A 13,276-nucleotide genomic window follows, 5' to 3' on the forward strand; every position below is an offset into this window, starting at 1 on the left:
TAGATAGATGACCGGCGTGACTCTATTCTAACAGGAAAAGTATGATGTAGAGGGGCAAGACAGTACTAATTTCAGGTGGAGAGCAACATATTTTAAATTAGATAAATTAAAAATATGATTAAAAATTGCAGCACGATATATTTGCTCGTTTCTTTTCTATTTTCTTAATCAAAGTGTATAGTCTGTGTGAAGTCTTTCAATTATTTAGACAGACAATAGACAATTTTTCATTGTAACGAATGAAAACTTAATTAAACATTAAACAAGTTTTTAATAAATATATTTTCATCTTAATGATAAACGATTGTGAAGATTTGTAAATTTATTCTATACAATAATAAAATTATAACAAAATTAGTCTACGTTTAGATTTAAATAAGCGTGTATTGAATTGATGTTCTATAACACGAATGGTTGTCTCTCTGTTATTTATAATTTTTTTAAACTCTCATAAATAGTAAACGCGTCTCCAGGGTGATTAAACAACTGCACAAATGAAACAAATGTTTAGGCATTTGCCCTCGCAAGGTAGTTATTTTGTGGCTTGTGTCAAGGGCAGAAATCATGCCACCCGATGTGGAAAATGTTAAAGTGGCCGTAAGAGTAAGACCTTTCATATCCTTTTTTTAATTATACTTTTTCCCCAAGAAAAACTATAAAATTAAATTATAAAAACAATTTTAAGTTTGTCAATTGTTTTTAATGTTAAAATTTTTGGAAATTTCCAAATAAGAACAGAAGTTTCCGTATTTTAAAAAGTTTTAACTTATTTTAAGTATTTTAAGTTTAAATTTCATTTAAATTAATTAATATTTTAAATTAAAATGGTTTTTACATCGATTTTGAGCAAATAAACAATTAAATCTGAGATATTATTGCTATTATTTTGATGAATGATGAGCATTCAATTCTATAATGAAGCGTAAAGTTTACTTTAGAGAATTATATTTATGTTAATCAGTGCTTCTTGCTTATAACATCAGAAACTCATTCTTTAATCAGATGATAACAGAAAATTGTTACTACTGTATCATTGGTTATAAAGTACAGTACATACTGCTACATGCAGTCATAAACTAAATAATCTATAGCTTAGGATCCCATGTTATGTAACTAAAACTTATGACTGGAATTTTAAATTTATTATTATTTAGTGTAGGGACTTTTATGGCCCTAAACTAGAATAACTAACAATAAGTTATAGTTTAGTGCCTTAAGTCTAAATTCGGTCCTAATTACAAGTTATTCGAAAATTCTTACTTCAATTGAAAATATAAAGCAGTTATGTTTAATTCGATTATGTTTTCTTATTTTTCTTCTTAATTGTTAATATTAATTTATAATTTTGTATTATTTAAATTGTTTCTTCATTATCAATTTATGTCTCACATTTGATTTTCTATTTAATTATTTTTCAATATAAATACATAAATTTTACTTGTTTAGGACATATCAATATGGCGTTGTTTATTATTTACACAAATTAAAACTCTTGTAATGCATATATTTTTGTTCAAGATAAATATTAGAGGGAATCCAGCAATGGAATTTCGTAGGGTTTATCGATTGTTATGTAAGGTAATAATGCTTAATAAGTTAGATAAATATAACTTAATGGAGAATAAGTCAGTTAAAAATATATTATAAAATAAATTTTTCTTCTAACTTTTTATTATAAAAACTAAAAAAAGATGGACTGCAAGCAAACAAAATAATATTTTATCATCTTGGTAAGTATAAAGGGTAGTAATATAAAATCAATAGAAATTTTGTAATAAATTATATTTTCATTTTATCTCAATAATTTACATTATTTTCTACTAACCTTATTTTTAAAACTAGGTCTGTTATTAATTTATGTAGCGTGCAAAGGAACTTTGTCAAATTGAAGTGTTCTTTAATCGAAATTGAAGTTTTATCGATTGTTATACTTTTTAATCATATAGTTATACTAATTTACACTAGAAGATTCTTCCATATATTTTCGTTTCATAATTAAAACTTTTGTAAAAAAAAAACTCATTTATATTCAAATGGCATTAAATATTAATGGCAAAATTAATTAAATATACATATACTTGTACATATAACAAGTATCTAAAGTATAGTAAATATATTTCTTATTAAGAATATAGGTCTAAGTCATACATTTCTATTCATTAACATTTAGAAACGAAACTTATTATCTTATATTGAAAAATTTAGAAATTTTGACGTTCATTTTTAATGAACAAGTTTTCATTAAAACAAGAAATATTTATTCTATAAATAATACAACTTTTTCCCACTATTTTGAATTTTAATTGTCAATCGTTATAGCTTTTTTTCATTAATTAAATGCAATGTATGTAATAGATATAATGATTATTCAAAATGCCAAAAACAATTAAATTTAAAGGCTGAATTTTAGTTTATTTGACTAATTTATTTAAGAGTTAATTTATCACTGCAAATTAATCAATAAATAAGAATTATATTACTTTTAAACTTTGATATTATGAATAAACCGGCGTCTTGTAGCCAGAAAACTGTTCTAATTCATCCTAAATGATTAAAGATGTGAATAATATTTAAAAAGACTCATGATGAAAATTAATTGTAAGATAATTTAACCTAATTTGATTCAGTTTATATCTTTAAAACTTACTGATATTTAAACGCAAACATTATAATTACAATGGATAAAAAGTAATTATTATTATGTATTCTCTGAAACCTTAAGCTGTTCGTGTAGTTCCCCCCCACGGACTTTTATCACGTATTTCATGTCTTCTATAGAACAACTACGTATTTTACTTGAACAAATTTTTCTTTGTGTGTATGTGAAGACAGCCTCCACACAGGAAAAAAAAAGATGAAGGATCTACAAAATAATGTATTTGGCTTAGATAATACTGTAACTAGAATATATTATATTTAGAAAATTTTAATCATATCGCAAATATACTATTAAAAATTCGTTAATGTTTAAAATTATTGATTAATTACTTACTAACATAGTAAATATAAACAGGAAAACTGTAAGTAACCTGGAATTGAACCGTACTGAATACTTTTTCCATTTATACACGTTTTTTTGTATTTTGTTTGAAAAACTTGATTTTCAATTTAAATAATAATAATTTATTTTTTCTACATTCGATGCTAAATAAACTTTCTTTCAGTTTTTAGTACAGATAATTTAATAACAGTTATTTAACATTAGTTTTACAGTTTCTACAGATTAAAAAAATCTCGTTACAATCGAGATCACAGATACAGTAACTTGGCAGAGCACCACTTAGAAACCCGAATCAAAGTTTTGTAAATAAGAATTCTATAGGAAGAGGCCAGAAAAACATTTGTTTTTTCTTCCAAATAAAAATTTTATGAAGTAAAGATATTTTTATAAGAACGAAGTAGTTGTAATGAAGTGTTTTAGGATAAATTATGGTTTCTGCTTGTTTTTTATATATGTTTTATTCACTCTACATGTAGATCTCTCATGTAGATCATGTAGATTTACATGTAGATCACTCTACATTTTATACATGTATTATTCACTCTAGTGAAGATAGATGAAGAAATTTAAAAATCCTGTTTAAGGAATCAAAACTGTTTAAGGAACATAGTTTTGGTGAATCAATTAGTTGATTAGTTGATCTAACTCGTATATGTATTTGCTTCTGTTGGAAAAAAAAATTGTAGGTGCCCTTGCTTATAACCGTTTAAATTATAGTTTAATGTTTTTTATAGGAATTAATGAAAAATAATATTAATTATTCGGGTATTATTCTTGATTTTTTACTAAATTCATTAATCTTCTGAAAGTCATAATCATAATTTCAAGAGCAACTTTGGTTTAATTCAGTAATTTAATGTTAAATTAATTCTACGGACACTATACTGTACAGGGGTTGGACAAAATAACGGGAACACCAGTGAAATCAAGTTAAATGTTTATTAATATGAGATAAAGAAAGAACCCCCTTTCGCTCGTTGTACAGCGTTTTCCGATGTAGAATAGACAATAAAGATTGTGGATAGTGTGCAGAGAAATGTGCCCCAATTCTTCATGAATAATGGACGTTCCAAAAGTGCCTGTGAAGGATAAAACTTGATGTTCACCTTGGCTTCCAAGATTTCCCACAAAGGTTCGATGACGATGAGATCAAGTAATTGTGGAGGCTAAGGAAAGTATTGAACTTCATTCTGATGTTGCCAAATCATATTTAGCAGTGTGGATTAGCGTGTTATTGTTTTGGAACACTGCCTCTTCTATCCAAAATTTAAAGTTGATCGTTCAAACTTTAAGCATAATGTTGCGCCACGAGCTTTTCTTTGAGTGTCACAATAAGTCCCAGCGAATTCCAAGCTATTGCTACACATGACTACTTTTACACGTGCTCACATTGCTTTGTCCAACTCTCGTATATACAAATTTTTCAGTTTATATTGCTTTAATTTCGTTGTTTAAGCTTTTATAATGTGGTATATATATTTTGTTGCAATAATATCGTATCAGACAATTTTATTTATAATCACATTGATTATTAAAAAGGTCTGTTAAATTCATGAAACACGTAAGATGACATTAATTTAATTCAGTTATACATTTGCCTTTTGTACTGTATACTGTATTTCATAGTTGAATTTATATACATTTTTCTAGAGTGCATAGAAATTAGATGAAATTATCATTAAATAAATAGATAAATATTAATTCAATGATTAGAATTATTTTACATATTTAGTAATAATATTTTTATAATTAGAAATGTGATTCTAACTTATAAAATATAAAATAATTGATAATAAAAATTATCATTCTTGCTGTTAAAAAACATCTAAACATGTTTCTGTATTTTCAATAATTAAAATTAAACTAATAATAATAATAATATTTATGAGCCTACTTATGTTAAAGGTACGTTTTCCATTCCATGTGTGTTCAATGAATATTGAATTCTTCGTTTTAGGAAGATTTGAGTATTCAAACATCAATATGTTTCTTTGTATTCAATGAAGTTTCTCGCATCATATTCAGTGTAAAATTAACTTAAATGATTAGCTTATTTCAATTAGCTTCTTGTGTTTAATAAATAATGATTCATTGAACATAAGAAAACTTGACACACACATATATATATACATATATATATATATACTGTAATTATAATTTGTGTAAATGTTCACAAACCAAATATGATTGGTATGAGCGCTTAAATTTTAAAATTTTAATTTTTCTATACGCTTGGTAATTAAATTAATTCATTAATTAAGCTTCAGTGAGCAAATTACTTGATTTACTTTACTATATTCAGCTAGATAGTCTTAGTTATGATTCTATAATTTTTTTTTTACTAATATTGACTTTCACATAAGAAAGTAACCAATGAATATTAGTTACAATTGGGAAAAAAATTGAGAATTAAATTCTGTAACTAATTGTAACTTTCTGATAATTCTATGAAAAAATACAGATTATTATAAGTTAGAATATTATATAATAATCAAATTTATAATCTGTGTTTTTTATTTAATATATTACGTGAATATTACATTGAAAAAGATCTATTTAATTTAAATAAATTATTTATGTAAAATAAACAATTTTTAAAATATGACATTTTTACATTGAATATTTGAATTTGTTACTATATTTTATCAAAGGTATAAATTGGTTATATACTGTATAATCAATCCAAATATATGAGTTCGCATTATATACCGATACAAGTATAATTCAATTGAATATATAAATTTGTATTTGTGTTATTTGTAGAAAAAATTCATAACTTTCTATACAGTATTTAAAAATTAAGTTGAAATTAAATTCAAAACTTTGATAAAATTTTTCAGATTTTTAATTTTCCACAAGACAGAGCTTATATTCTTATTACTTGATGATAAACGGGTCGAATATAAATATATAGACTATATAAATATACTAAGCGCTGACGGTATCCAAAGCAGGCACTGAATATACAATACTACTCCAATATACTACTGTACGAGATATATAAATATAATCCTTCTCCTTGTTTATCTTACAGAAAAACTTATATAATGATGATAACAATGAATAGTATGCCATCAACATTCATTTATGAAATTTAATTATATCGCAAGATTTTAGTTTAACAGTTGTTGATAATGTGATTTTTATTATGATCGTTTTATTAATTATAATGTCGATCAAAATGTATGTTATTGATATGGAAACGGATTCATGTGGAACGAACAGATGTTATCAAATCAACACGATAACGTTTACAGTTGCTATGTTTGTCCTTATTTCAGTATTGTTTCCAAGACTAGTCACGTTTTAAAAAAACTATTATCACTTCTCACTTCTATTGTTTCATTGGAATCGTTCTCTTCGTGACAATTTCAAAATATCTTCACGCATATCAGACACTATCAGAACTTTAATTAGGCCAATTTTAAAATATCAATGCTTATATAAGTATTTATATATATTCTGATGGTACGAAAATGAGATAATGAGATATTTCCCAAAAAAATCCAGCAACGAGTTGCTTAACTTTCCCAGAAACACTTGGTGGCGCCATCTGTTATGAAATTTTATTATTAAAAACTTTCTATATTTTTAACTATTATAAAATGACAAAAAGCTTAATTTTGAAAGAAGGAATGAGTTTTATAGAAAATTGTAAATGCTAATAACGAGTAAAATCGTCATTAAGTCTGACCCTACTCGAGATACACACGACCCCTTTATCTCTCCACTCCTTCGATCATTAATCACCAAAATTTAATAGCATCAATTCCCTTAATAAACAAACCTCCCTGCAAACTTTCAGAAATTTTCGACAAAAAGCACAGGAGTTATTAAGCTTCAAACAGGGTAACAAAATTGTGCCCCCACACACTAACATCCATACACACAGAAAAAAACCCGAATTTTTTGGCATTTCTCAACATTTCAAGATCCTCTGAGTCCAAAAAGATAAAAATTTTGCGGTCATTTTTTGACAGATTGCCCTACTTTCTCTCTGTTATATATAGTCTAACAGACAGGAAAGTAAAAAGAGATTTTATATCATTTTACTTATTGATTATCTGTATACAGTATACATAATATGATATAATATCTTCCTTTCTATTTCCTATATAGTTCTAAACACTTTGATTAATCTGAACCGAATTTTTCTGAATTAATCTCCAGGATCCTGCGAAAAATATAGGCTATTAACCTGAACATCCCATTCCTTTACCTGATTTCATCCCCTTGAAATTTTGTTATAATTTAAGTTTATTGCATTATTATATAAGTAAGCATTGTATAATAATTAATGATGGCACCACACAGTCCCTGATCCATATTCTTAGTAATGATTTCAAAGAATATAGGGTCTTCTACATTTGAAAGCTCCACCCGGAATAACGTTGTTGATTTGAGTTGGCTTTAAAAACCCAAACGTTTAATATGGTTTTAATTTTAATATTAGTCCTAATATCCGGCGTTTCTTATACTAGAGATATATGAAAAATAATCATTTTTATTATAGATCTTATGTTAATTGTGTTATAGAAACTATCATTTTAAACATACCGATATTAGTTCCTTAACAAGGTTACAATAGTCGAGAGAAACAGCGAAGAGCAAAAACAATTATTGCTATTGAAGGAAACACAACATTTTTAAGTAATCCCGATACACCTAATGAAAAACCTAAAAACTTCACATACGATTTTAGCTATTGGTCACACGATGGATTTAAGGAATTAAAGAATGGCTATCTAACACCCGATCTGGATCATCCGAATGGACATAAATTTAGTGATCAAGTAAGTCGCAATGATTCATTAATTGATAAAACATAAATATTCTTAACTTTAACGCTTCTATTTTTAACGACAGGATAAAGTATATAGTGATTTAGGAAGAGGAGTATTAAAAAATGCATGGGATGGATACAATACTGCTCTATTTGCTTATGGCCAAACTGGTTCTGGAAAATCTTGGTCTGTTATTGGTTATGGAACAAACACCGGTAATTATTTATTTACAAACACGAGCTTTTATATTATTTATAAATAAATATAAATTTTTAAATGCAATAAATTCATATTCTTTCTAGGTATTGTTCCGAGATTTTGTGAAGAGATGTTTCAAGGAATCGAATCAAAAAAGAATTCTGAAGAAAAAATTGAATTTGAAGTGTGTGTTTCAAATATTACAAGCTTGCTTTTTGATTCAAACATTTTGTAGACAAGCAGTGACAAGAAATAAATTATATGTTTTCAGGTGAGATTCAGCATGTTAGAAATATATAATGAAATTGTAAGAGATTTGCTGAATCCATCTGCGAGTAGGCAGAAAGGGTTGAAAGTAAGAGAACATCCCAAAAAAGGGTTTTACGGTAAGAATAAAAAATAAAAATATTTGAACTGTAAAAAAATATAGAAATTTTTATTATTTTTTAAAATTCTCTACAGCGGAAGGATTGACGTCATCATTGGTCGCAAATTACGAAAGCATTCAATCAAAAATCGATACTGGAACTACGAATCGTTCCATTGCATCCACCAATATGAATGTTACTAGCAGGTAATATAATATAAGCACGAAACCTCTCTACTATATACTTTATATAAATTCTCTACTATATACTACATAAACTTATCTACTATAATAGTAGATAATTCAAAATTCGTTGTCTGAAATGATAATTTTTGACGATAAAAACTTTTAGAATGTCGGCCAATGAATAACAATTAATTAATTATCTCAATTAATATTTTATGATCGAGTTGTTCCTAAAGTAAGGATCTCCCAAGTGTTCGAATGGATAAACCATTAATTAGTGGTATTGAGTTCGCGCCTGACTGCTTGAAGTTTTCTGGATTTTCTTCACGTGTCTAACTTCTAAATAGGGGACAATTTCTCATAGAAAGTTCTTCCGGGAAACATCTTGAGAGGACTCGGATCGAATTTGATCCGAATCTGATTTCCATTTTTCCATTTTCCATTTCCGATAGAGGAGTGTTATTGCTATTCGCTTATCACTCCAGAAAAAACAGTGAGGAAGAGTCAGTCTTATAGAAGACGACCATCCGAATCTGATATCACGAGTAGTATAGGCCATTGCATAGTTCACCATGTTGTGAACCAGGCCCGCCGAAGGGCATAATTGTGGATGTGGTTTTAATGTACTGGCGCTTCGTATTAAGTAAACAAACCTCGGCAAATTTACTTCATACTCTATTGAAAAACTTTACTCGCGGACATTTACTTCATAGTCTATTGAAAAAACTATAAAACTTAATGTATTCTGGATTCGTTTCTCTTTTGGCTTTAATAATTTTTTAGTATTTAATAATATAATGAGAAGAGTGATTTATAAATTTTAATAATAATAATAAATTTTCAAAACATTTAATTATTCAGTTAAGTCATAAATTTAAGTTTTGAATAAGAATAAACAATGTAAGTGAATACATTGCAGTCGAGCTCATACGATAGTCGGTATAACTTTAATACAAAAATCAAGAAAGGCTGGAGGACAAGAAACATCGAAAATATCATGTGTTAATTTGGTAGATTTAGCCGGAAGGTATGTTTAATTTTATTAATATATCTTGAAATTTAGTTTGTTTTACATATTTATGATTAATGATTATTTTATTTTTTTTTTTAATTTTTAGTGAGAGAGTTTCTAGCACGGGTGCTAAAGGAGATCGTTTAAAAGAAGGAGCAGCCATTAACCAATCTTTATCATGTTTAGGAAATTGTATTCATGCCTTAGCTGAAAAAGCAAAAGGCACAAAGTCTGTTAGAGGTAAAATACATTCAAAAATTAGAATTATGGTAATACCAAATAAAAGTAAATAAGTAAATAAATAAATAAATACAAATATTCCAATCATTTCAGTGCCATATAGGGAATCGATGTTAACACGACTTTTAATGAATGCACTTGGAGGAAACAGTAAAACAATTATGGTATTTATATTTTATATTAATAATGATGATAATTTTTATATTATATAAATAAGGATATAAATATTCTTTATTATTTAGATAGCTGCTATTAGTCCAGCAGATATAAATTATGATGAGACTCTTTCAACACTTAGATATGGTATGCATCAATAAATTTTGTTTTTTAAAAAATATATGATAAACTACATATTGTTTTAAATAAATGATAATGATATGATAATCAATATATGATAAATCATATATTTTTCGGTCTAATACTGTGGTTCTTAACCTGTGGTCCATGGACCACTGGTGGTCCCTGAAAGCACCTGAAGTGGTCCGCGAAGTTATCCCAAAATTATTAAATAAATGACGACGAGTTGATGACAATGCGCGGTATGTCAAGGTTAGAGCCGATAGCGGACTGGGCTGGGATATGGTGTGTGGTCAGGAAGTATGAAATTGGAAGGCACTAGCAATAAATTTTCATTTGAAGATAAAATCAGTGCGTTTATCGCTAAAATCGACCTATCGGAAGAGAGAATTTTTCTGCGTTTGATATATTGAACCCAATTATTGACTGACAGTGTGCCGAGATTAAAGGACAAATACAAAAGAACATTACATTCCATTTGCAAAGCTTGAAAAATGAATTTAATCATTATTTCCTGACTGCAAGGACAAAGGTATTCAGAAACTGATTTGCAATCCTTTCATAGTCAACATTTCTGAGGTGCCGGATGAAATACAAGAAGAGTTAATTGAAATGCAACATGATAGTAACTGCAAGGATACATTCGAGACAGGAATTAACCTTAAAGATTTTTGGAGCCAAAAAGCTATTGCTTTCCCTAAAATTCGAGAAATTGCTTTACAGTACCTAACTTTATTTTCAACCACATATTTATGCGAGCAAGGATTCTCAGTGCTTTTGATAATTAAAAATAAACATCGAAATCGGTTGGATGCCAGTGCCGACATGCATTTGCTTTGAGTAGCACTGAACCAAGAATTCAGCAGTTGGTAAACAGTATGCAGTCACAAAAATCGCACTAAAATAATATAATTAATGTAACACTTTCGCAAATAATATAATACTCTTGGTTCCGAATAATTTTCTACGTGTTTAATTTATAGAACAACCTTATAAGAACTGCCAAACAGCTCGTGGTCCATGGCAAGACAATAAGTTTGATAAATGGTTCCTCATCACTAAAAGGTTAAGAACCACTGGTCTAATAAATTCAAACTAATTACTTCTAATAATGTTAATCTATAAAATAATTTAAAATATTCACAATTGGAACCTTAGCGGAGGAGCCTAGATAAATGAAGGATAAATCGATATTAATGTAATGAATACTATATTTCATTCGATGCTCTATATAACTGTATATAAAATGATGATGGATTTGTTTCTAATACTCTTATTTAATAACTAGTAAGTTTTTATTATTTTTTTCCCCACCCTCTGGTTCCGGAAACCCCAGAGCGCTAAACTGATACTTTTAACCGCGGCTATCCGGCTGACCAATTAGAAAGAAATATCATTAGAAGTAATAAAATAATTAATTAATTGCACAACAATGAAAATTAATCTGTACAGTAAACAATTCATTTCTTCACTTTTCAGTTTGTGAATGATTTATTATTAATAATCAAATTCAGTCAGTGTCATCAGCTCATTTTAAATCTAACTTACTATTAAAATATATAAAAGTTAAATCTATCAATGTATCAAATATTATAAAATTATGAAAATAAAGTATTCGTTGTTTTATTAATAAGAAAACATTCTGTAGTCGCTTCAATGCTATTGGGCTGCAATTTGAAAAAATTATAGACTTATAAATTCCCACTGTCTTCTGTCTGCTGTCTGTTGTCAGTCTGTCATTTTTTACTCCCGAGAATGTGTTAGATAATTAAAGTTGAGACCAGAAATGAAAAGCATAGGGTTAGGAGGCCCCGATTAATTATATACAAACTTCCTGTCTAGGCAGGAAGTCACGTAAATTTATTTCAAATATTTCACCCTGAATGGAATTACGTAGATAACCGGCAAGACTCCGTTGTTATCAGAAAAAGTAGGACGCACAGGGCCAAGACACTACAAATTTGAGATAGAGAATATATATTGAATAAATTAAGAATATGATTAAAAATTGTAGCCTGGCATTGTAAAGATGTCACAATAAATATTTGCTCGTTTCCAATTTATTTTTCTCCTTCGATTTCAATATCAATGCCAGTTTATGAGTTACATCTTTATGAGCAAATTTAGTAATAATTATAATAAGCTTTATAATTAAATAATTATTTAATATTTAGCTGATCGAGCAAAGGAAATTAAAACTTGTGCTACGGTTAATGAGGATCCTACTGAAAAACTTATCAGAGAACTTCGCATTGAAAATGAAAAATTAAAAAAGATGCTTGAACAGGGACAACCAAGTATTCCCATTGGTCTTACTGCAGGAATGTCGGATGCAGGTAAAAACCGTAGTAAATTCTCATTTATGATATATCTGTTTAGCACGGTTTACGGGCATTTTTCTAGTTAATTTAACGTTATCTCTTCTTTTTTTATTATTAAAAAATGGCATCGTATTAAAATAAAAATATACTTGTCTACGATCATTGATATTTCTTTAAAATATTATTATAAAAATATTCTATGGATTATGTTTAGCGAAAAAAGTATGAAGATAAAGTTTTTTGACATTCCAAAAATTGACGTTGGTATCAATCTACTATATGCATGTATTTTTTTAAATGTTACTCAACTTTTCTCTATTACAGATTTTATTTAAAATAAAAATTTAAGTTTTATATACTTTATAGATACTGATTAATGATTAAACTCTAAAGAAAACACAAAGTAGGTTATCTACCAAACGGCTACCACAAAATTTTTAGAAACGCTGTATATTGAAATTCAGACTCCATTCCTCTTACATATTAATCGATTCTATACTGGGCCAGCCAGTCATATTCCATTTTTCCTCGAGTCAACAAATCAAAAAATGACATTTTTTATGATTTTAAAAATTTTATTTAATTAATCATTCTATTGCTTAAAAATCTGAATCTTTTTTTTTCATCTCACGAATTGCAAACATTACTCATATTTTTCTCATTTCTTGGAATTATGAGAAATCTGAAATTGAAAAAAGAATTATTTCAATGAAGAGTAGGCCTACGTATTTAATAGACAATAACAAATAGTATATTTTAAGTGAAATTTCGATAAATAGGCTATATTTTTATTTTTATTATTACACATGTACTGCACATTTCCATCAAGCAAATAAAACTACAATCTATAATTTTGTCACTCTTTCTTAT

General features: G+C 27.5%; 1 protein-coding gene across 1 annotated transcript in view; it reads left to right on the forward strand.

Moving 5' to 3' along the window:
* The first annotated feature begins 564 nt into the window (after positions 1-564).
* The window catches only part of LOC111632037 (kinesin-like protein KIF28P), a 31,790-nt gene continuing 19,078 nt past the window's right edge, over positions 565-13,276 (forward strand). Inside the window, exons 1-11 of the mRNA XM_023376393.1 lie at positions 565-615; positions 7,585-7,794; positions 7,868-8,000; positions 8,088-8,167; positions 8,255-8,369; positions 8,446-8,557; positions 9,456-9,563; positions 9,655-9,788; positions 9,882-9,952; positions 10,031-10,091; positions 12,260-12,421. Coding sequence (XP_023232161.1) covers positions 565-615; positions 7,585-7,794; positions 7,868-8,000; positions 8,088-8,167; positions 8,255-8,369; positions 8,446-8,557; positions 9,456-9,563; positions 9,655-9,788; positions 9,882-9,952; positions 10,031-10,091; positions 12,260-12,421 — 1,237 coding nt within the window. The remainder of the gene's footprint in view (positions 616-7,584; positions 7,795-7,867; positions 8,001-8,087; positions 8,168-8,254; positions 8,370-8,445; positions 8,558-9,455; positions 9,564-9,654; positions 9,789-9,881; positions 9,953-10,030; positions 10,092-12,259; positions 12,422-13,276) is intronic.

This window comes from Centruroides sculpturatus, unplaced genomic scaffold, assembly GCF_000671375.1.
Source record: "Centruroides sculpturatus isolate CEXI.00-Female unplaced genomic scaffold, Cexi_2.0 scaffold604, whole genome shotgun sequence".
Taxonomy (NCBI): domain Eukaryota; kingdom Metazoa; phylum Arthropoda; class Arachnida; order Scorpiones; family Buthidae; genus Centruroides; species Centruroides sculpturatus.